General features: G+C 40.2%; 1 protein-coding gene across 1 annotated transcript in view; it reads right to left on the bottom strand.

The window, feature by feature from the left end:
- The window catches only part of CSMD2 (CUB and Sushi multiple domains 2), a 628,049-nt gene that overhangs the window by 35,630 nt on the left and 566,605 nt on the right, over positions 1-25,814 (bottom strand). Inside the window, exons 54-55 of the mRNA XM_056122939.1 lie at positions 17,757-17,930; positions 14,659-14,847 (exon numbers count right to left, since the gene is read on the bottom strand). Of these exons, the coding sequence (XP_055978914.1) occupies positions 14,659-14,847; positions 17,757-17,930 (363 nt within the window). The remainder of the gene's footprint in view (positions 1-14,658; positions 14,848-17,756; positions 17,931-25,814) is intronic.

Below are 25,814 nucleotides of genomic sequence, written 5' to 3' on the forward strand. Positions count from 1 at the left end.
CAGAACAAGTAGAAAAACAAATACACACCTGTCAAATTAAAACCCAGATATTTTATAATTTGACATACTCAATTAATGAAAGAAAAGACATTCAAACAAGAATTCTATACCCAGGAAAACCATTCCTCAAACATAACATTCACAAACAAATAAAACCTGAGAGAATAAATCAGCAAAAACTAAAAACAAATTATAGATTATACAGAAATTTTAAAAGGAGTTATTTAAACTGAACTGAAAGAACTCAGAGTCATAGAAAAACAAAAGTATCGCATCGACAAAGGATACTACATAGAGAAATTACTGAAGTATGTTTTTATTTTTCAACTTTTCCCTCCTGAGGACGCGCACAAGGCAATAATTTTAAAATTTGTGCTGATAGGTAGAAGAAGATGTATAGCCTGCATAACAATAACAGTACAAACAGTGGCAAGGAAGGGAGATCAACACAAAGGAATAGTTTTCGATCCACCTGAAATTGACTTAGTAAAAGTTAGGTTATTATAAACTAAGATATTAAACATGATCTTCAGAGTAATTTTATTTAAAAATAACTTAAAAGCATAGTAAAAGAAGCAACAAAAAAAATTTAAACAGGACAATCAAGAAATTTAAACTTTAAAAAACAAAGACCTATTTAAAACAAAAGGGAGCAATAGAAGAGTAAAGGAACAAATAAGACATGCTGCATAGAAAATACTACCAATAGAACTGGAAAATAAGTGGGTTAGGTGCTTGCTTTGCACAAGACCGATCTGGGTTTGATCAGTCAGTATGGTCCCCAGGGTCTTCCTAGGAGTGATACCTGAACACAGAACCAGGAGTAAGCTCTGAGCACTACCGGTGGTGGCCCCCACACCAAAAAATAAATAAAGGAAGAAAATATAAACTAACTATCTTACCAGTAGTTACATTAAATGAAGATTAACATGTTAACTTCAGCACTGCAATTTGTGTTCATTAAGTCACATTCAAGTGTCACTGGTAGTACACACCAGAATAAAAGGCATATATAGCAAAACTGACAAAACTATGATGCCATTACGTACTGCCTATAAGTCTCACAAGTTTGATTCAAAAAAAGATGAACAGATTTAAAGAGCTAGAAAAAGAGACAAAGTAACTTAAAAAGAGCTTGGCAAATATTAGACAAGGTAGACTTTAAGGCACAAATTGCTACTAGAAACAAGGATATTTTATAGTGATAAAAGAATAAAACCGAGATCTCCGAGGGATGGGAACCCAGTCGAACCATGCCACTAGCAGCCAACTTTCAAGGACTCGCTTAATCTCACCCTCTTCAGGTACAGGTCCGGTGGGGGTGGTGTCCAGAGCTGTGGCCACAAATTGTTCTTCTCCTCCATATACCATAAGAACCATAAATTATCTTATTAGGTGGAACTTTCACTAGGATAGACCGATCACCAAAAACACATTAGGCCAATAATACATTAACACCACCTCAATTAATATTACACCCAAAACACAACAGTACTAGTGAGTGTGAAAGTCTAAACTGCATAAGTAACAATGGTAAAGCAATGCAGAAACCCATCAGACTTAGTCACTGAAGAAACTAGCCGAGAAGATCCAACCAGTAATGAAGCACTAGATAACCTCTCTGACAAGGAATTTAGAAGGGAGCTACTGAAGATGCAGCATGGGAAGCTAAAAGAAACAGTGGAATGCACCGCCAATAAAATACAAGAGGATTTGAGAGGAGAAACGTGGAAAATACAAACAAAATTACAAACAGAAATGACAGATCTGAAAAACCTAGTAGGTGAATTGAAAAACCCAGTGGAAGGCCTCAGCATCAGAGTAACAGCTACTGAGGACAGAATCAGTGAGCTCCAAGATGAAGTGCAGAGAATCTCCAGACAACAGCAGAAAATGGAAAAGAGCCTCAACATCAACCAACAGATGTCAAGAGAATATTGGGATGAAGCCAAGAGGAAAAACATAAGAATCACTGGAGTCCCAGTGGGACAGAAAGAAAACCCTGATGAAGAAGAAACTGTCAAAGATATCATTTCTAATACGTTTCCAGAGCTGAAGAGCACATGCGACCAGATTCAGGAGGCCCGAAGGATACTAGCTAGAAGAAATCCAAATAAAAATACTCCAAGACACATCCTGATCAGAATGACAAAAAACATAGATAGAGACAAAACTCTGAAAGCAGCAAGATCAAAGAAAAAAATTGCCTGTAAAGGAGCATCCTCAAGATTTACAGCTGACTTATCAGATGAAACCCTCAGGGCCTGAAGACAGTGGTGGGATATAGTGAAAAAACTTAATGACATAAATGCCTCACCAAAAACACTTTACCCGTATAGACTCTTATTCATATCAGATGGAACAACACACAGTTTCACAAACAACAACTTAGAAACTTTATAACTCATAACCATTCTTGTTCAAAAACAAAAACTATGTGGGCTACTTTTAGTCAAGAGAAGGCCCTTAAATACACCAAACTTCGGCAGAAAGATGGTACAAACTCCCATAACAATAATCTCTCTCTATGTCAATGGGCTAAACACACCAATTAAAAGACATAGAATGGCAGGATGGATCAGAAAATTGTACCCAACATTCTGCTACCTGCAAGAAACACATCTGAACAGTCAGAGCAAACACAGATTCACAGTCAAAAGCTGGAAAACAATTCTACAGGCAAACAACTCCCTCAACAAAGCTTGGGTGTTCTCCCTCTCTCCTTTTGGGTCCTGTGGTTTGCAAGAGAGGCATTGAGTGGTAATCGGGAATGCCCTATCACAGAGGCAGGGTGGTATGGGGGACAGGGGGGTGGAGGGATGCTGGGAACCGTGGTGGTGGAGGATGGGCACTGGTGGAGGGATGGGTGCTTGATCATTGTATAACTGAAACCCAAGCACAAAAATTTGTAAGTCTACAACTGTACCTCATGGTGTTTCACTAATAAAAAAAAAAAAGCTTCGGTGGCCATTCTGGTATCAGATCACATTGATTTCAGATTGAAGGTCACAAGAGACAGTGAAGGTCGTTTCTTATTGATCAAGGAATCTGTACATCAGGAAGAACTTACACTCCTAAATGTATATGCACCTAATGAGGGACCAGCAAAATACTTGAAACAACTACTCATAGACTTGAAGAAAGATATCAACAGCAACACAATACTAGTGGGAAATTTCAATACCAATTTATCACCTCTCAATAAATCAATCAGACTCAAGCTTAGTAAGGACATACTTTATCTGAGGGAAGAAATGGAAGACAGGGGCTTAGTAGATATGTACAGGATACTTCATCCTCAAAAAGTTGAATATATAGTCTTCTCCAGGTGCATGGGACATTCTCCAAGATAGACCACATGCTGGATCACAAAACATACCTCCATAAAATTAAGAAGATAGAGATTGTATCAACTATCTACTCAGACCATGATGTGCTGAAAAATAGAAGTGAATCACACACACAAACAGAAAATCAAATCAAAGACCTGGAAATTAAACAGCTCACTACTGGTCAACGAGTAGAACTTTGAGAATGGCCAAAAAAAGGAGTCCAATTCAGGCAGGAGGAAGGAAATAATAAAACTTAAAGCAGAAATTAATGAGATGGAAGCCCGAAAAAAAAATCCAAAAGATCAATGAAACCAAGAGATGGTTCTTTGAGAAAATAAACAAGATTGATAAACCTCTATCAAGACTCAAAGAAAGGGAGAGAGAAAACCATAATAAACCAAATCAGAAACAAAAGGGTGGGCATCACAACAGAAACTACAGAAATTCAAAGGATTCTCAGAGATTACTTTGAGAATATGCCACAAAACAAGAAAACCTTGAAGAAATGGATAAATTCCTGGATTCCGATATTCTCTTGAAGCTGAGACAAGAAGACCTGGAATACCTAAACAGATCTATCACCATCAAGGAAATTTAAATGGTAATAAAAAAATCTCCCCAAACACAAAAGTCCTGGCCCAGATGGATTCATTAGCGAATTCTTCCAAATCTTTAAAAGAGGACTTACTCCCAATCCTTTTTAAGCTTTTCCAGAAAATTGAAGAATCAGAAACACTTCCAAACAGTTTCTATGAAGCAAATATCACCCTGACACCAAAATCAGACAGGGATACCACAAAGAAAGAAAATTACAGGATGACATCCTTGTTGAACACAGACACAAAGATTCTCAACAAAATCTTAGCAAAAAGAATCAAATGACTCATCAAAAATATAATGTACCATGACCAAGTAGGATTCATCCTGGGGATGCAAGGATGTCTAACATTCACAAGTCAAACAACATAATTCATCATATCAATAAAAGAAAAGGTAAAAACCATATGATCATATCAGTAGATGCAGAGAAAGCATTTGACAAGAACCAGCACCCGTTTATGATGAAAACTCTCAGCAAAATGGCACTGAAGGAACTTTCCTCAACATAATCAAAGTCATCTACCGTAAGCCTACGGCAAGTATCATTCTCAGTGGGGAGAAACTAAAAGTCTTTCTTCTAAGATTGGGAACAAGACAAAGTTGACGGCTCTTGCCACTCCTATTCAATATAGTACTGGAAGTTCTGGCCATAGAAGTGAGGCAAGAAATATATTTCAAGGGCATACAGATAGGAAAGGAAGAGGTCAAGCTATTACGATTTGCAGATTATATGATACTATACTTAGAAAATCCTAAAGACTCTACAAAAAAGCTACTAGAAACACTAGGTTTGTATAGTAAAGTGGCAGGCGACAAAATCAATACCCAAAAGTCCATGGCTTTCTTATACACAAATAATAAAAGAGAAAAAAGTGATATTAAAAAAACAATCCCATTCACAGTAGTACCTCAGAAAATCAAGTACCTTAGAATCAGCTTAACTAAAGAGGTGAATGATTTATACAAGGAAAAGTACAAAACACTACTTCAAGAAATAAAAGAGGACCCTGAGAAATGGAGACACATCCCCTGCTCATGGATAAGGAGGATTCACATTATAAAAATGGTAATACTCCCCAAAGCACTATACAGATTTAATGTGGTCCCTATCAGGATACCCATTACATTTTTCAAAGAAATAGACAAAACACTCCTGAAATTCATATGGAACAATAATCTCCCCACCCTCCCCCCAAGAATAGCTAAAGCAATACTTTGGAAAAAGAAGATGGGTGGTATCACCTTCCCCAACTTCAAACTGTACTACAAAGTAGTGGTAATTAAAACAGCATGATATTGGACTAGAAAAAGACCCACAGACCAATAGAGTTGAATATTCTGTCACAGACTCTCAAATGTATGGCCACTTAATCTTTGATTAAGGAGCAAGAAATGTGAAACGAAACAAGAAAAGCCTCTTCAACAAGTGGTGCTGGGAAAACTGGACAGATACCTGCAAAATAAATGAACTCTGACCTCTGTCTAATGCTAGGCACAAAAGTCAGATCAAAGTGATTAAAGACCTCAATATAAGACCTGAATCCATAAGGTACCTGGAGGAAAATGTAGGCAGAACCCTCCATGACACTGAAGCCAAAAGCATCTTGAAGGATGAAACACCACTAACCAAGCAAGTGGAAACAAACATAAACAAATAGGACTACATTAAACTAAGAAACTTCTGCACCTCAAAAGAAACAGTGACCAAAATACAGAGAGAGCCCACGGAGTGGGAAAGAATATTTATCCAATACCCATATGATAAGGGATTAATATCCAGGATGTACAAGACACTAGTAGAATTGTACAAGAAAAAAACCTTTAACCCCATCAAAAAATGGGGAGAAGACATGAACAAAAGCTTCCTCAAAGGAAAAAAAAGTACAAATGTACTTACAAATGTACCAAAAGGCACATGAAAAAGTGCTCTACATCACTAATTTTCAGGGAGATGTAAATTAAAACAACAATGTGATATCTCACACCACGAGACTGGCACAGATTCAAAAGAACAAAAGCAACTAGTGTTGGCATGGATGTGAGGAGAAAGGGATGTTCCTTCACTCTTGGTGGAAATGCCGACTGGTCCAGCCTTTCTGTAAAATGATGTGAACATTCCTTCAAAAACTAAAAATTGAGTTTCCTTATGACCCTGCAATACCACTTCTGAGAATATATCCTGAGAGTATAAAAAAAGCACAGTAGAAATGACATCTGTACCTGTCTGTTCATTGAAGCACTGTTCATAATAGCCAGAATCTGGAAATAACCCAAGTGCTTGAGAACAGATGACTGGTTAAAGATACTTTGGTACATCTACACAATGGAATACTATGCAGCTGTTAGGAAAGATGAAGTCTTGAAATTTGCTTATAAGTGGATGGTCATGGAGAATATCATTCTAAGTGTAATGAGTTCAGAAAGAGAAGAACAGATACAGAAGAACTGCACTCATTTGTGGAATATAAAATAACATAACATGAAACTAACACCCAAAGACAGTAGACACAAGGACCAGGAATATTGCTCCATAGTTGGAAGCCTGTCTCATGAAACAATAAAAAAAGTATGGGCACTGGTGGAGGGATGGGAACTTGATCATTGTATAACTAAAACCCAAGCACAAAAATTTGTAAGTCTATAACTGTACCTCAAGGTGTTTCACTAATAAAAAAATAAATAAAGAGAAAAAAAAAGTATGTCCTTCAAGTACAAAGGAATAGGTTTGGAAAGTTCACTAATTTAAACATATTAAAAACACTCTTCCAAATACGAAATAGATCAAGGAATAAGTTGTAAGGAACTGGAGAGATAGTACAGTGGGTAGGGCTTGTCTTGCACCTGGTCAGCCTGGGCTTGATCCTTGGCAGCCCTTATGGTCCCTCGAGCCTGCCAGGAGTGATTTTTGGGCTCAGAGCCAGGATTAAGCCCTGAGCACTGCTGAATGTAGCCCCCAAACAAACAAAAAGGGATAAATTGTAAGAGAAATAAGAAAATGCTTCAGATGTACAAAAATGAAAATAAATAACATACCAGAATTTAAAGTATTCAGAGAAAGCAACGTTCAGAGGAAAATTTATAGCTGCAAAACTTAAATTAGATATGAAGAAATATATCAAACCAGCACCCTAAATTTTCCTTTAGGAAATGAGAAAAAGATCAAACTAAGACCAAAGCAAATAGAAAAAAAGCAAATATAAAGTACCACAGGCGAGAATAATTTAATATAAAATTGACAGGGAAAATGTGAAAAATCAAAAGTGTTTTTCAAAAGGTCAACAAAATTGACAAGTGGGTAGCTACTCTGGAGAGAGAGATAGAGAGGGAGGGAGAGAGAGAGAGAGAGAGAGAGAGAGAGAGAGAGAGAGAGAGAGAGGAGAGGAGATTCAAATTTAAATGACTAAAATCAGGAAATCAGAGACACTACCAATAACTGGACTTACCAAAAAGAGATGGTAGGGAAACACTATGAACACAATTATATGACAATCCATTAGATAACTCAAATTAAACGGAAACATTTTGTAGATACACGAACTACCAAAACCGAAGAATAAATGCAATGGAATAAACAACATAAGACATGAGCATTAGTGGAGGTTGGATAGATAGATTAGGGGCAAAGGCACAGCCAGCTGAATCTGGTTAGATTCCTGCAACTACATGGTCCTCTGAGCATTGCTGGGTAAAAGTCTCTGAGCATTGTCAGGGTGGCCCAGATGATTCTCAACATCATGGGGCCTAATCAGCACAGCTTCCTTGAATTCTTGAGCTTGTTTGGAGGTTCTAGCAGGGGAGCACAGCTACTCGTATACCCTCGACCGAAGACCGGTCCGTCTCTATCGGGGAAGGCCGTCCTCTTCGACCGAGCGCGCAGCTTCCGGAGGGACGCACATGGAGCGGTGAGGGAGGAAGGGGACACCCGCCTAGCCAGCCAGATCAGCCGAATCAACCCTGGCGATCAATGGGGTGACAGATGTCGCAGCCAGATCGCCCTCACATCCTTCCTTGAATTCTTGATTCAACTAAAGACCTGGTGGGCCAAGAACTGCTGTGAGGGGCCTGGGCTTCTTGAGCACCTCTTGGGAGGTACCCTCTAAGATGAACACTAATATAAATTATGGACTTTGGGTGATGATGATTTGTTAATATGTGTTCTTTGCAACACTTGCATCACTGTGTATCGCTGTAGTACATATAGGGCATGGAGAGTATGGAGAGTGAGAAAGGTTATTTGTGTTGGGTGGATGAGTGAACTAGAAGTACAGTAACTTTATTTTCTACTTGATTTTTCTGGAAGTATAAAACAACACTGAAAGGTGAAAATGTGTAGTGAAATAAAAAGAACATTGAATATTTAAATAGAATCATAGCAAAGAGAATTTATAATAAAAAAAATTAAAGAAAATACCAGGATAAAGTGATTTCACTGCTAAATTATATCAATCTTCCAAGGAAGAAATAATGTGTATTGTTTTAAACTACTCCTAAAGAGAGAAGAGGGGTGTCACCATTTCACTGGACTCAGTTCACAACTCCTGAGCCTCTGCTGCTGCCACACCTTACCAGGTAGATTGATCTGGCTTACAATTCCAAGACCTTTTTAGAAAGGAGGTGGGCAGATAACCCTCTCTTCTTGGCTAGGATCGGCAGCCTCCATACCTTACCTCTGCCATTTTAATAGGCACAGCTCCACAGCTCCAATTCATCAAATTTCATAATTTCACAATTATACATCCTATCTCTGGGTGAAGACAGGCAAGAAAGGAAAAGAGCAACTCCCACCCTGACTCCTCAGAGATTCTGTGTGTGTGTGTGTGTGTGTGTGTGTGTGTGTGTGTGTGTGTGTGTGTTTATGTGTTTGGGCGGGGGTAATTACAAAGAATCGCCCTCAGCATTGCAGGAGCATATCCATGTGGAAGCCCACTAGGCACAATGAGTGAAAATGATAACTCAGAAGACTCAACCAGCACCAAATAGCCCAGTAACTCCTTAGACAATGACTTTAGTGATACCATTATGAGGATATTTAATGATCTCAAAGAAACAGTGGCAGCAAGTCACAAGAAATTATGAGAAAATTATAATCAGAAATGAAGAGTATAGTAGGTTATAAAAAAAAAACTCAACAGATGCTCGGAATTACAGGTTAACAGCAGATGAGGAAAAGATCAAGGAGCTTCAAGATGTGTTGGAGGAAACGGCTAGAAAACAAAAAGGAAGTGGAAAACAGTCTGAAAGAAATGAACAGAACTATGGGATAAATTCGAAAAGAATAATATAAGAATCATCAGAGTCCCTGAAGACCAGGAAGGCAAATTCAATAAAGAGATTCTAGTTACTAGAAATCATAGATAAGAATGTCTCAGAATTAGGGGGTATGGTGCCGCCAGCAGGTCAATCTGTACCTGTGAGGCGAGTGCATCAGCAGCCTTATGGTGCCTTCAGACTTCTAGATACCTCAAAATTGTTGCTTTCCTTTGGTCAGACCCCAAAAATTTGGGGCAAAGTTTACCAAGAAAGTAAACAGCCAAAAGTTAGGTATGTGGGAAACACACCCACAAACCACCTCCAGCTCAGCTACATAATTGGAGGCATGGCCTCTGGTTTCTGATCAAATTGCTTAATGGCGATGATCCCAGAGATTCAGAAACAAATCTCGAAACCCAGCGGCTTTTGGCAGAAACGCGTTTGGTCCCTGCAATAGGTTACTGGCACTGGGCCAACCCAGGTGGGAATAGGTTTCGTGCATTGCCCTGTTCCCCCTGGCGGCCCGGTGGCCACCATCCTCCAGAGGCCACTGGACAGTCAGGTTTGGGCCCACAGTGACAGACACGTGGGGCCTCACAGGATGGGGGTGGAGCTGGCCTTTCCTCCCCACCCCAACGAGACTCCGAGTTGCCTCCCATGAATGGCCTTTCTGGCTCCCGATCAAGCTGTTTAACGGTATGATCCCAGTGATTCAGAAACAAATCTCCAAACCCATTGGCTTTTGGCAAAAATGCATCTGGACCGCGCAGTAGGTTACTGTCGCCGGGCCACTCCAGGGGGGAAAGGGTGCTGTTGCCTCTGCCTGCTCCCCCTAGGCGGCTCAGTGGCCGACATCCTCCAGAGGCCACTGGACAGTCAGGTTTGGGCCCTTATTGACGAGACACGTGGGGCCTCATGGGATGGGGGTGCAGCCGGCTTTTTTCTCCCCGTCCCAACGAGACCCCGAGTCACTGCCCATGAATGGCCTTTCTGGTTCCTAATCAAGCTGCTTAACGGACATGATCCCAGAGACTTAGGAACAAATCTCGGAACCCAGCAGGCATAAATCTCTCCAGATTTAAGTTAAAATCTCAGAATTTCAAAATTGCGTGGCCACTACCACAGCCACACGACATCATATGTTATTAATAACCAGCAATAGAAAACAAATTGTATATTGTTGCCTTTTCAGCAGATCTGAGTGTTGGGGTAAAATCTCAAATAATAATGGTGGGTCTGGTGTCAAAATATTGAATGTAATCGAAGTAGAGAGAGTAATGTGGAGGTCATCTGCCCCACAGGTAGGGTTAGGGTGTGGGATGGGGGTATATTGGGGTTGTTGGGGGTGGAGAATGGGCACTGGTGAAGGTAAGGGTGTTTCATTGTATGACCGAGACTTAAACCCGAAAACTTTGTGACTGCTCTCACGGTGATTCAATATATAAAATTATAAAAAATGAAAAAAAAAGTAAGGTGGAGTTCATGTCCAATTCAATCAGCTAATCAGTGGCTGAATAAATAGCAGTACTCCTACATAAAAAAAAAAAGTCTCAGAATTGAGGAATACAGGCACTGAGATCCAAGAGGCCTAAAGGGTCCCAGGGAAAACAGACTTGACAAGGAAAAACTCTAAGTCACATTGTTCTCAAAGTGACAAAACCCCCAAAAAAGAGACAGGATATTGAAAGCAAAAAAAAATTTTTAAAAAAAGGAATTTACATGCAAAGGAAAATCCATAAAATTCACAGCAGATCTATCAAATGAGACTCTACAAGCTAGAAGGAATATAGTAAAATGAAACAAAACAAAAAAACCTCAATGAAATGAGTACTTTACCTTATCCAGCTAGATTATCATTCAGATTTGTTATCATTCTAACAATACAGAGCTTTAGAGACAGCCAACATTTAGGGAATTCATAGCCTTGAAACCTATCTTGCAGAAAACCTTAAAGGATATTGTTAAAAGGCAAGACAAACTCTTCAGCACTTGGCCTTGAGTACAGCCCTCACTCATGGTGCTTATGGCTGTCCTCTACTAGATTAAGAAGGGTTTGTTTATTCCTATCCTCTAAGGAATTTTACACATTTGCAATAGTGAATTGACATTTCACTTATATTGAATGCTATAAATACAATCAAGTGTTTTTCTTTTTACATTAATAGGGATTTTTATTGTAATCCTTTACTTGTTAATGCAGACACTTAAGTAATATCTATAATATGATATTTTCTAACATACAGCCAGTATTTCATTTTTTTAGGATAAAATGCACTTTTATACTTTTATAGCCTATTCATTATCTCCCCTTAAACTTTTCTAAACTTTCTTCACTCTTACTAATTTAGTATTTGTAGGATTTATCTATTTCATGTAAATCTTAAAATATATCAGCATAAAAATCTTTCATACTATTGTAGCACTGTCCTCCTGTTGTTAATTGATTTGCTCAAGCAGGCACCAGTAACGCCTCACAACAAATTGTGACACTTGTTGTTACTGTTTTTGGCATATCGAATATCTTATGGGTAGCTTGCCAGGCTTTTGCAGGACAAGATACTCTCGGTAGCTTGCCGGGCTCTCTGAGAGGGGTAGAGGAATCAAACCCGGGTCGGCCGCATGTGAGGCAAAAGCCCTACCCGCTGTGCTATTGCTCAGTGATGTTCATACTATTAATTAAAATTTTATATACCTGTAAAAAGATACAGTTTTTGAAAAAAGGTTTATCATTGGGGTAATTCTAGGAGGTTAGCTCTATTATTTTTATGTGTGTAGGTGTCACCATCTCCACATTTAGAAAAAAAAGAGAGATCTATTACAAATATGAGATTAACAACAACAACAAAAATAAACATAGTAAGAGTCTGATCAAAACTATCAGAACTGAAAATTTTGTCGATAGAGCTGAAAATGCATGGGGTAGGTGGGAGGCGTGCTTAGGACACTGGTGGAGGCAAGTGGCATCTCTGGAGCTAGGTGACATGTTGGGATGATGTATCCATAAAAAGCATAAAGCATAAAAGCATGACTTACAATATTGTAACTCCCACTACTAAGTAAAAATGATTAAAAAATAAAAACATAAGGACACTTTTGTATTCACGCAATAAGGCCAGAATTACCTTGATATCAAAATTAAAGACATTACAAGGAAAGAAAACTATAAACCAACATCCCTTATAAACTTAGTTGCAAAAATCCTCAACAAAATTACTAGCAAACTAAATCCTGCAGCATATCAAAAGGATTATACTGTGACCAAGTGTGATTTGTTCTCTGAATACAGGAGTGGTTCAACATAAGAAAATTAATCAATGTAATAAACCATATAAATAGAATGAAGGAAAATATGATCATTTTGACAGATGCAAAAGGAACTGGAAAAAATCTAACACCCTTTCAAGATAAAAATATTCAATAAAGTAGGCAAAGAAGGAAGGGAAGCCCCTCAAACTGATAAAGGGAATCTACAAAAACATTCACAGTTAACATTCATGCTTAATGCTATGGTCCCCTGAGTACTGATAATTCCTGAGGGCAGAGCCAAGAGTAACCCCTGAGCATTGCTGGGTGTGGCCCCAAAACAAAACAAATCCAAGTACTTCTTACTTTTAATCAACATCAACATGTACTAAAAGTTCTGGAGAGGGCAGTTAAGTAAAAAAAAAAAAAAAAAAAAAAAAAAAAGAAGAAAAGAAAATATAAGAAAATTAGAAAGATAGAAGCAAAACAATGTGTTTGCACAGATGAATGATCTTGAATTATGTATGATATGACATTGGATTAGCAATGGCTTCCTAAATATTCCCCCCAGCACTTGGGCAACAAAAGAAAAAAACAGATGAATTGGACTTTATTAAAATTAAAATGTTTATGCATCACAGAAGATTACGTAGAAAGTGAAAAAAATCATTCACAAACCAGGAGAAAATGTTTGCCAACCATATATCCGCTAGGGATGCAGTATTCACAATACATAGGTACTTTTAAAACACAACAATACAAAGAAGTACCACTCACTTAAGAAATAGGCAAGGAAATGGAACAGAGATTTCTCTTAATGAGACAGAAGTAGACAATAAACACATAAAACGGTGCTCAGTATCACTGTGTATCTGTGAGATTGCAGTGAGATCCCAGTTCATACCCCTAGTATGGCCATAATGGCAAAGGCAGGCAATACAAATGCAGCTGATGAGGAGAAATTACCCTCCTAGACTGCTGGTGGGAACAGGGTATAGCTACTTTGGAAAAAAAACTTGGCAGTTCCTCAAAAAGTGAAGCATGGAGCTATTATACAAGCCAGCGACGCTACCTGAGAGTTTTTGGACCAAATAAAAAAAAAAACTCTGAAGAATTACTTTCTTATGATAAGAGCTTAATTTTCCAGAAAGTCTAATCATTTGAAACTTCCAAGGACTCTGAGTTTCGGTAGGCAACATTATGCAAAGGTGGCTGTCCATTCCCAACACCAAGGTGACAGTCACGAATGGGACAGGTCAGCAAGATGGTGCCCTCAAGCAAGGGAAATAAGGACAGTGAGAAGAAATTCTAGTGTTCTGTCATGTCTAGAGAGAGGCACGAGATATACAGGAGTCCAGACTGCTGAGTGGATACAACTTAATGCCCACTTTCCCCCTTACAGCTTCACTTCTGATACCAAAAAGACATTGATTGATTCACGGCTTTACCTTCCAGACCAAAAGGCAAGCAGGAGACTACGGGATTTCTTTATGGGGCCTTGTGAGGTTACCAACTAGATATCAGGATTTTACAACAGATCCACTGTTTTGGAAAAAAAAATTTTTTTTTTTAAAACAAGTCACCTCCCACAGTTTTTTCTAAAAAGAATGAAAGCAGTTCTTGATTACTGAGTGGCTACTATGAGCCGATACTATAAATGTACTTCTAATGGACTGTCTCATAGAATCCTCTAATAACTTTACAGGATCAATGCGGACACCATTTTTTACAGATGAAAAATGTGGACTCTGACAGGTCCATGGGCATCTTGTCTCATGGCAAACCCAGAAGCAAATCCAGGTCTACCTACTTCTAGAGATGGAGTATTTCTGCTCTAGACCCTCCAGAGAAAAAAGGTTCCTGTGTTGTCTTTTAGGAAGAGCAAGGAAGGAGGGAGACATTATCCCACGAGACAGCTGGTTTGGTGGAAGGGAAATCCTGGAGCTTGGTGCCAGTAAAGAGGAAAGAAACCAGGCCTCTAGCCAGGGAGAAGGAAGACATAAACTTGCAGGGCATCAAACCCAACAAAGAACTGAAAGGCTCTAGTGTCCAAATACTAAGCTAGAATGATGACTCTCTCTCTCTCTCTCTCTCTCTCTCTCTCTCTCTCTCTCTCTCACACACACACACACACACACACACACACACACACACACACACGATGATCCTTTATCATGCAGACTTTGCAGTGGACAAGGGTGATCCTTATGAGTGAATGGTATTATTTACTTACAGAGACACTGGGGGTGGGGACGGTCCCATGTGCCATCGCCCTGGCAACTGAGGACAGGGGTGCCCAGGAGGTAGAAGCCGTGGTTGCACTGGTAAGAAACAGTGGTGCCAAAGCTGAACCTGTGTGGGCCGCTGGCATGGACTTGACGAATGCTGTTTTCTTGGTGCCCAGGGTCAGTGCAGTTGATGACTGCAATGGAACAACAGACAATTAGATGCTGCAACAAGGATGTGAGGATATTCACAGCTTTTTTAATGACAAGCTGGAAATCCAAAGAGGTGCATGTTCCCAGGCAGCAATGATTGTGGAACAGAATTGGCGATGGAAGCAGAGCCTACACAGCGGGTGAGCTAGTTCCGAGACTGCGAGACTGCTCCTCCTTCACAGCCTGGGTAACTTCCCTCCTCAGTGCTTCTCGGTGGACAACTCCATCAGGCTCCTGTGATTTGCCCGCATGCCCTGAGGGCCTGTGTGCCCAGTCTGCTCCATCCCAGAGGAATGATTTCCCCACAGCTGGAAAATGACTCATCTGAGCTGACTTACCAGGGCTGTGAGCAGGGCTCTCTGGAAGTGGGTTTAATCACTTTTAGGAGTGTTTTCAGGGAGATATTAGTATCCTGGGGGATAGATTTGACTTTTAAATGTTGAAGTGTTTCTCAAGCAGCTTGACTCAAAATCAAAGCAATATTTTAGAATAGTGACAATATCGTTGTGAACTTGAGATATATGCCTTTGCTTTCAAAATATTTTCCTATCCATTCTTTTTTTTTTTTTTTTTACAACAGTGAAGGTAGTTTTAATCTCCAGTCAGATTGAAAGTTGGTGTGTTCCCCTGTGAGGAGCAAGCCTCGCTGAGGCATGGAGAGCTAGCAGCACGCCAGGCAGTAAGGATGCCCTGGAACTAAAAACCCAAACTGGGGCTTTCTCTCTTGGTGTTGGGCACTTTTGGAGTGGATAGTGATTAGTGGTGAGGGTACTCTTGTGCACTGCAGGGTGTCTGGCTGCACACCCAGGCCTCAAGTCCCTAGATGCCCATAGAAGTCCTCCTGTATTAACAATTCTGAAGACTCCAGATATGTGTACCCCCACGAGAACAGGTAATGAATAAACCTTCTGCTGAAAACTGCTGGTCTAGAGAGAAAAGGACAAACACGCAATTATTCTGTTTGAGAAGTTCTCTGAAAAGAGCCAGTTGAGAATGGTCTGGAAGCACCTTGCAGAGTATCTGGCCCAGGGCTGGGCTGGGATAAGTTTCTTAGATGCTGTGACAAGGAGGCTGATCCCAGAGGGTTGAGTCAAAGTACCCCAGTAAAGAAGGTTACTGAAGGGGACAGGGAGGAAAGTATTCAAAGAAATCGACAGGGTGTCCTAGGGGTCCATGAGCACTGGGCATGTGAAAGAAAATGGATGAAGCTCAATGTGGTTGCTGCCCAGTGCAGAGGTGAGGCTGGGCGGGGGTGGGAGGGCTGTTAGTGGGAGGAGAGAATGGGACTGGGCCAGGTCTCAAATCACAAATTCGTCGATTGCCTCGAGCAGGCCCCAGTAATGTCGCCTTCATCCTAGCCCTGAGATTATATTCAATGCTCTTTAGGAGAATGAGATCCATCATTGTTACTGATATTTGGCATATTGGGTACGCCAAGGGGAGTTTGCCAGACTCTGCCGTGTGGGCAGGCTACATTCGGCCAGGTCTCAGGGGCCATAAACCATGTGGGGCGGGTACCAGCAAATACTTGGAGAGGTGGGCGCTCCTACAGGTGTCTGAGAGTGAAACTTGTTCTGACCCGAATTTTAGTAAGGTCACTGCAGGGCTGAGGTGGGTGTGGGAATACCTGGGACCCTGGGACTCCTGAGGATGTGAACCCCTTATGTCTGACTCCAGACCCTCCTGCATCTGTTACCTGGAAAAGGCTGGTTGGCTGGGGGAGAGCTGTTGTTGGCAAGTAGATTTGTATCTCCTGTGGGGAGGTGGAGCAGATTTTTTGAGGAGAAGGGGGTACTAATTCCCTAGAGACACAGTCCCCACCCTTTCCCGCCCAAATATATAATAAACAGAAGGCACTATATGTGATCTTGGCATATTTCCCTATGCTTTGACCCTTCTCATTCAAAAACACACCTTCATAGGTTAGGAAAGGGATATACTTGGGGATGCATTGTGATAGAATCTCAATTTATTTAAAAACTTATTTGAAAACTGTGAACCTTTGATATCAGTTACAAACAATGTGTGATATGTTGCATAGATGGTCACCATGCACCCTAAATGCTGAGATGAGGAGCCAAGTTCCTGCGGATCTCAGCCCTCATGGCCTTGGAGACCTGCACAGCTCCAGACCCTGGCTGGGCCTGCTCTGTCTCCACTCCCATCCTTGAAGTCAGCTGGCAATCTTGGGACAAAGCAGGTAACTTGCATTCACCCCACAGCTGCTTGGAACATCCTTGAAAGAGTTAGAAGCAGTTCCCCAAGGAACTGCTTATTTAATGAAGCCTGGGCCCTCTTATTTCATGAAGCCTGGCTCAGGGCCTGCTTCTCAAGTTCTCTTCTCGTCTTCCTTAATTATCCCAATTCCCACACTCCTGGATTTTTCAGTTTTAACTCTATTACCTATTATTTTCTTTCATCAAGAACGGAACCTATGGTTAGAGAGCTACTATAATAGGAAGGGTGCTTGCCTTACATGTGGCCAACCCTGGTTTAATTCTCTCGCACCACATATAGTGCCCTGAGCCCTGCCAGGAGCCCTACCAGGAATGCTCCCTGAGCACAGAACCAGCAGTAATCTCTGAGCACCACCTGGTGTGGACCCCAAACCAAAAGAATGAGCGTCAATAGGATAATGTTGAAACATACACATGAAAAGCTCTTTCTTATTTCTGTATTGCAACATGAAATTTTGTTAGCTATACACCATGATCATATAGCCATTTTATAAACTAATAATGAACGTTTGCACGACTATATCCAGTGCTTAATAAAGTCCCACTTATGACCCTCTTATTTCATGAAATATATCACTGGCTTTGGCTGGCAGGTGACAGGGCCCTAGGTGAGAAGAGGTATGATGCGGGGTAGGGAAAAAGAAGGGTGAACTTACTTCTGCAGGTAGGAAGCACGTCACTCCACTGCCCACTGGCCAGGCACTGGGATCTTGCAGCCCCCTCAGCCACATACCCCGGGTTGCAAACAAACTTGACCACATCGTTGAGGTTAAATTGGTTCCCCTGAGTGAGGCCATTGATGGGGTTTCCCGGGTGTCCACAGGTAATTGCTGGAACCAAAATTGAAGAGAGGTAAGTCCTCCTATGATACCACACCCTAAAAGCTCTTCTTTCCTAGCATTTCTCAAGCCATCAGTGGAGCTCAGCTCTAAGTCAAACTTCATTTTCTTTGGCTCCTTCTTTCAACCTTTAATTCTTGAAACCATCGTGGGGACAGATATTCTTCCCTGAAGATATGTTGTGGCTGGGAGTTTGAGGGAGATTGTTCTGTGACTCCCCACAGACTGTTAGGTCTGGGTTGTCGCTCTCTGCCATTCAGGCAGGCGATCCTGCCTCATATTCTTTGCTCTATCCCATTGTCTGTACATCCGCACTCTTCATTGTTTGAGATACTCACAGCTGCTCCTCAGTAAGCTCACTGAGAAGGTACAGACAATCAGTCTTGGGTTTGATCAAAGACTCTTCTTTGAGGTGTGTGTGTGTGTGTGTGTGTGTGTGTGTGTGTGTGTGTGTGGTGGCAACAAAGATGAATTTAGACAGGGAGGACTATATGTGTGTGTTGGGGAGGGGAGGAAGTAGGAGGGTCTGGTGGGTTCTGTTATCGCTGAAAGATAGAAAGCAAAGTAATCAAATCAGTTAACAACTCAGGTTTATAAGAATTATTTCATTTAATACTCACAACCACATAAGTACAAGGTAAGCACCATACACCCTCACAGAAAATGAGAATGATGCCTTCAGAGGAGCCAGGAGGCCTCTGTAAGGAACACCCACTGTAGAGTGGCTCATCTATTCCAGGACCCAAGTTTCTCTGAGTCTAAGCCATCTTAACTCTTTGTTCAGCTATTTGTTGAGAATAAAGGAAGTGGAATTTGGATTTTTCAGAAAAAGCTCACTTATTAAAAATTAACTGTGTGTCAGTATATTCAACTCTGTTCCATTGGTCTGCAACTCTGCCTTTGTTCCAGTACCATGCTGTTTTGATTATTACTGCTTTGTAGTAGAGCTTGAAGTTAGGTAGGTTGATTCCTCCCATTTTCTTTTTCCCAAGAATTGCTTTAGCTATTCGTGGGGGCTTATTGTTCCAAATAAATTTCAGGAGTGTTTGCTCCATTTCATCTCCCAAACATATAATCATCTAATCTTCGATAAGGGGGCAAGAAAAGTGAAATGGAGCAGGGAAAGCCTCTTTAATAAATTGTGCTGGCAAAACTGGACGGCTACATGCAAAAAAGTGGGCTCAGATCTCTGCCTAACGCCATGCACAAAAGTAAGATCGAAATGGATTTATGACCTCAACATCAGACCGGAATCCATAATGTTTATTGAAGACAAAGTTGGCAAAACTCTCCACGATATTGAAGTTAGTGGTATCTTCAAAGATGTCACGCCACTGGCCGAGCAAGTGAAAACAGAGATAGACAAATGGGACTATCTTAAACTAAGAAGCTTCTGCACCTCAAAAGAAACAGTGACCAAAATACAAAGACAGAATGGGAAAGAATATTCACCAAATACACATCTGACAAGGGGTTGATATCAAGGATATACAAGGTACTGGTTAAACTACACAAGAAGAAATCACCCAACCCCATCAAAAAATGGGGCGAGGAAGTGAACAGAAACTTTCGCAAAGAAGAAATCCGAATGGCAAAAAGACACATGAGAAAATGCTCTACATCACTAATCATCAGAGAGATGCAGATCAAAACAACAATGAGATATCATTTCACACCACAGAGACTGGCCCACATCCACAAGAACAAAAGCAACAGGTGCTGGCGCGGATGTGGCGAGAAAGGGACCCTCCTTCACTGCTGGTGGGAATGCAGGCTGGTCCAACCCTTTTGGAAAACAGTATGGACGATTCTCAAAAAATTAGAATTTAATCTCCCATTTGACCCAGCTATAGCATTCCTGGGAATATATCCCAGAGAGGCAAAAAGGTATAGTCGAAGTGACAGCTGCAATTGTTTGTTCATTGCAGCACTCTTTACAATAGCCAGAATCTGGAAAAAACCTGAGTGCCCGAGAACAGATGACTGGTTAAAGAAACTTTGGTACATTTACACAATGGAGTACTATGTAGCTGTTAGAAAAGATGAAGTTATGAAATTTACATACAAGTGGTACTACATGGAAAGTATCATGTTAAGCGAAATGAGTCAGAAAGAGCGGGATAGACACAGAAAGATTGCATTCATCTGGGGAACATAAAGCAACAAAACGGGAGACTAACACCCAGGAATGACTCAGATTAGTACCAGGAATTTTGCTCCATGACTTGAAGGCCAGCCACACGTTCTAGGTGAGAAGGAAGCTCAGATAGAGAAGAGATCACCAAATAAAGGGTGTTGTGAAGACCCTCCCAGGGTGGGAGAGTCATGCTAAAAGTAGTCTATAGACCAAACATGATTGCCACTCAATGCCTCTCTGGCAAAACACAGTACCCAAAAGAAGAGAGAGAGAACAAGGGGGAATGCCCTGCCACAGCGGCAGGGTGGGACGGGGGGGGGGGGAGGGATGGGGGGTGGGAGGGATGCTAGGACCCGTGGCGGGGGAGGATGGGCACTGGTGGAGGGATGGGTACTTGATCATTGTATAACTGAAACCCAAGCACAAAAATTTATAAGTCTATAAGTGTACTTCATGGTGTTTCACTAATAAAAAAAATGATAAAAAAAAATTAACTGTGTGTGGACTGGGCAAGAAATCTGAGGAAGCACAGAAGGGCAATTGAAAAGGTTGGGTAATTTGGCTAATAATGTAAATCCTGGACCCAAGTGATAGTACAATGGGTAAGTCACTTGCTTTGCATATGGCTGACCTGGGTTGGATCCCTGGCATCCTATGTGGTCCCCTGAGCCCTGTCAGGAATGATCCCTGAGTATAGATCCAGGAATTAGTCCTAAACATTGTTGGGTGTGGCCCCCAAAATACAAAAAAAAGTGGAAATCTTAAGTTTATATGGGATTGCACTATTAGGGTGCTGAGTACAGAGTAAACAAAACCATCTGTTCTTTAATCTTCCTTCTTCCTTCAGACAGAAGGAGGTGTCTGTACCCTGGATCTGTATAAGAGACTCTGGCTTTTGTAATGTGACAGAGTCGTGGCACCACCATCATCACTACCAACATCATCATTACCATCACCACCTTCCAGACCCACCAGCATCACCACTAACAACGTTACAATTACCATTGCCATCCCACCTACCCCCAGCATCACCACTGCAACTGCCTCCACTGTCACTGTCATCTCTACCACCACTATCACCACCATCAATACCACCATCACTGCCACTACCATTGCTCCCACCACCACCATCAGCATCACTGCCATCATTACTACTACCACCATCACCAACCCCACACCAACCAGCATCACTACCATCACCACCACTACCACTGTCACAACCACCTCTATCACCACCATCACTAGCACTGTTACCATCATCACCAGTACCACGTCTCTACCACTACCACTCTTATAGTCTAGCCCACTGATATACCTAAAGCAGCACACATGTGTTGGGTTTTAACATGCTTGCTTGTATTTTCTTATATACATTCTATGTCCCTCTCGGAGAGCACGGCAAGCTACCGAGAATATCCCGCTTGCATGGCAGAGCCTGGAAAGCTCCCCGTGGCGTATTTGATATGCCAAATACAAGTAACAATAATGTTACAAGTAACAGTCATTCCCCTGACCCTGAAAGAGCCTCCAGTGCAGCACCATTGGGAAGGACAAGTAAGGAGGCTGCTAAAATCTCAGGGCTGGGACAAATGGAGATGTTACTGGCGGCTGCTCGAGCAAATCGATGAACAATGGGATGACAGTAATACGGTGATATAGTGATACCACTACCATTACTATTATCATTGCCACCATCACCATCATTGTCACTACCACAGTCATCCCCACTACCATCACCACCACCACCACCATCATCTCCACCATTTCCATTTCTCTCATCACAACAACAGCAACATCTGTTTTACATTTACTCCAGGCATATTTCCCACTGTTTTATATGTATTGGTTTATTTAATTCTCGCGATACTCTTTGGGACATCTGTCTATTTTTTATAGATTAAGAAACATACTAAAACAAACAAATACAAACTAACCCATCTAAAGTTGTATATCCACAGATATTAGTGGAAGAACTGGGAATTGAACTGAGGTAATTTAAGTCCAGAGCCTGAATACCCAATTACTTTACATTCAGCCTTTTGATATGGACCAGGCCTAAAACCAAGTATATTTAGATCTGAAAAATTCTCTATTTAATCCCAAACTCTCACATTCTCTATTATTTATAGGCAAGTCTCTTTGCACACATTCTGTTCCAATTTCCTGAAGCCATTTGATTTGCATCTTCTGGATGAAACCAAATCTGCTTTATTTATGCTCATCTGGAAAAGTGACAGTACAGATGGGTCTTGCTTTCTGTAAACCTTACACTTATAAAGCTATTAAGACTAATTTTCATGCCTTCCTTACTGAGTTTCATTTTATTGTACCATCTCATATATGAAAAACTAAACGAAGAGGGGTTAGAAGCAAAAACATCTCTTACAACATCTAAGAATAAAAACCTACACTTAATGTTCATTCAAAGGTCTTGAAAGAGAAGCATCTTGAAAATTACTCCAGACTTCTAAGAACAAAATTTGGGGAGGCTCCCCAAATTAAAAAAAAAAGAATATTAATAAGAAGAGCAAAGAGAACTATGGAAAGCCCAGTCCTTCAATCTAACTAGAAGATAAAGTTTGCTGTAAACTTTTAGTTATATGTAAGTAGGAAAATTAACACTAAACTTAAGCGGAAGCATTTCTCATGATTCTGATGCAAATTTTGGTGGAATACAAAGTTGCATGGAAAAGAGAATAGAGGGTCAAGGGAATAGACCTATGCTGCCTTTAATTCACTGTTAGAAGGGTAAATCCAAATGCAAAGGTACTGAAAGAAGATTTTGTGTGCCAGTGCTTTGGCTATAAGAAAGGGACATAAAATGTGTATGAGTCTTCTTCATTATTTCTGGATGAAAAGAAAGAAAAAAACCAAATAAATGGAATGGAGTGGGGGAGAGAAATCATGAGAAGAGGTGGGAAGAGAGAAACACACAGACACACAGAGGAGATCAAGACAGAGACAGAAAGATATCAGAGTAGTCAGAGATGAGAGAAAGAGGTGAATGGAGGAGGGAGGATGGTAGGGGAAAGAGGGAGGAAGGGGGAGAGAGAGAGAGAGACAGAGAGAGAGAGAGAGAGAGGGAGAGGCGAGAGACTGGATGAAAAACAGAAAATAACACAAAAGGAAAAATTCAGGGTTCTACAAAAGTAAAACAAACTAACAAGCAAACAAGCTTAAAAAACAAGACAACACTTAGTAACAGTGACTTTTGTAAAGCACTCTACAGTCATGAACGGAATTCAAAATATTTTCTAACTCTACACTGTAAGTGGGGCTGGAGCGATGGCATAGTGGTAGGGCGTTTGCCTTGGAAGCGGCCAACATGGCCGACCCGAGTTCGATTCCACCGCCCCTCTTGGAGAGCCCGGCAAGCTACCGAGAGTATCTTGCCCGCACGGCAGAGCCTGGCAAGCTCCCCGTGATGTATTCGATATGCCAGACACAGTAACAACAGTCTCCAATGGAGACGTTACTGGGCCCGCTCGAGCAAAATCGATGAACAACGGGAGGACAGTGACACTGTAAGAAATCTAAATCTTTCATTATGGTAAGAAAATGGAAGAGAACAAAAACATCTCAATTGGCAAAAAATTCTTCACCAATGACTTTGCTTTCTGATCTGATCTGTCCTCCCGTTGTTCATCGATTTGCTTGAGTGGGCCCAGTAACATCTCCATTTTTTGAGACTTGTTGTTACTGTGTTTGGCATATCAAATATGTCACAGGTAGCTTTCCAAGCTTTGCCGTGGGGGCAAGATACTCTTGGTAGCTTGCCAGGCTCTCGGAGAGGGGTGGAGGAATCGAACTCGGGTCGGCCATGTTGGCTGCGTGCAAGGCAAATGCCCTACCGCTGTGCTATCGCTCCAGCCCAACTTTGCTTTCTAAAGTATAAAATAAAATGTAATGCCATGCTAAGCTGAATGTTCACAAATAGGCATTTGGAGATAGGAAGAGTCATCTTAAGCATCAGGTGATGAAAAAAAAAGAACCCAAAACTTTTAGAAAAGAACAAAAGTAGATGGAAATAGAAAGATAATTGATTCCACACAGGAAAGAATTGAGGAAAAAGACAAAGATGATTTCAAGAATAATGACAAAATTATGAGGCTGAAAAGAATTTAAACAAAAACTTAGCAACATGTATTAAAGCAACAATTAACTGTGAAAATTGGAACAAGGTAAAGAAAAGAGTAAAAATGATTATGGGGCAGAAGCTGAAAAAGAAGTGCAAAGAAGATTCAGCAAACCCATAAGTGGAAATGATGTTGAAGGAAAACTGCTCTAGAATGAATGTTTAAGATTATAATAAAAATGTTTCAGGAATAAAAGAAAATCTGAATCTATATATTCCAAGATCCGTAGATACCCAGGAACAGCAACTTGAATATTCAACCCTTGGCACATGATGGTAAAAATGTTAAACCGTAAGGATAAAGGGAAAAAAATCATGAAGGTCATCAGAAGCATTACCAACAACCTCTAAGAACCACTAACTAATGAAACTAATGTTAGAATTACCAAGAGTAGCATGCCAACAAAAGTATAACTATGGATGAGCCATTTAAAGAAAGTCAGAGAAAAATCATTGTGAATATTTTACATCTCATCCATCTGTCCTCAGTAGAAGTCTCAGAAACAATACATGAAGAGGAACTTGGGGGAATATTGTGAAAAGAAATCTCAATTAAGGAATCTGCCAGAGATTGATCTGGACCCAACTAAGAGATAACTGGGAAAACGTTAGCGGCATTGGGGAACTCTTAATTATATATAAAAATAAAATTATAAATTATATAATTTATATATTATAGAATATATTTAATGATAGATTGAGGAGTAAAATAAAGGTAGAAAGAAGGAAAGAGTAATAATATATAAATGCTAATAAACATTTTATATTTTGAGGAAGCAGAAAATGCAACTGAAAACAGGAAGAGAGAATAAAAAAGTAGAATTAGTAAATTAAAGTTAAAGAAAATAAGGAATTAATGAAATTAAAATACTACAATTACAAAGTGTCTGTCTTTTATATATTTTTTTGTCCCCCTTTACTTATTTTAAGCTTATTTTAAAAAAATTTTATATTTTTAGTAAGCTACTATTTATTTTCCTTAACTTTTCTGTGGTTTTCATATGCAAATATAGTGGGTATGTTATTTATGTATGACTATCCCTAAATATTATATGTACATTAAATATTATGATGTAGGAGTTTTAAAACATCTGTCACTTTTAATGTTTGTCACCTTTCCTTATCTTGAATAGTATTTCTTTTACAACAAAAAATATTTTTCCTAAATACCAAAGGAAACAAAGAAAGGTAAAGGAAAACACTCATCTAGTGAAATAAATGATATATTTTATATCTAATTATCACATAAAACATTACAGAATTAAGACCAGATAAGTTCTGTCAATATAAGTGATTCGAATGAACTTCCTATAAGAAAAAGATTTTCAAACTTGTTTACAGGCAAGCCCAACTCTTCACTTCGTGTAAGAGACGCACCTCGTCAAGCAATTCCAAAAAATAAAAATAAATGATGGTTAAAGGTATAGCAGACAAATAGTAAAAGGATAAAAATATGGGATTGTAAGCCTAATATCAGGTGTCCAAGCTAAGATAAGGTATTTCAAGCGAAGAAAATTAATAGTGATAAGACATCTGAAATTCAGCTAAAACCACAAACTGTAAAGAAGACTGGGGCGGGAGGGTTAAGTACAGCAGGGAGGGC

Source organism: Sorex fumeus, unplaced genomic scaffold, assembly GCF_029834395.1.
Source record: "Sorex fumeus unplaced genomic scaffold, SorFum_2.1 ptg000047l, whole genome shotgun sequence".
Lineage (NCBI taxonomy): Eukaryota > Metazoa > Chordata > Mammalia > Eulipotyphla > Soricidae > Sorex > Sorex fumeus.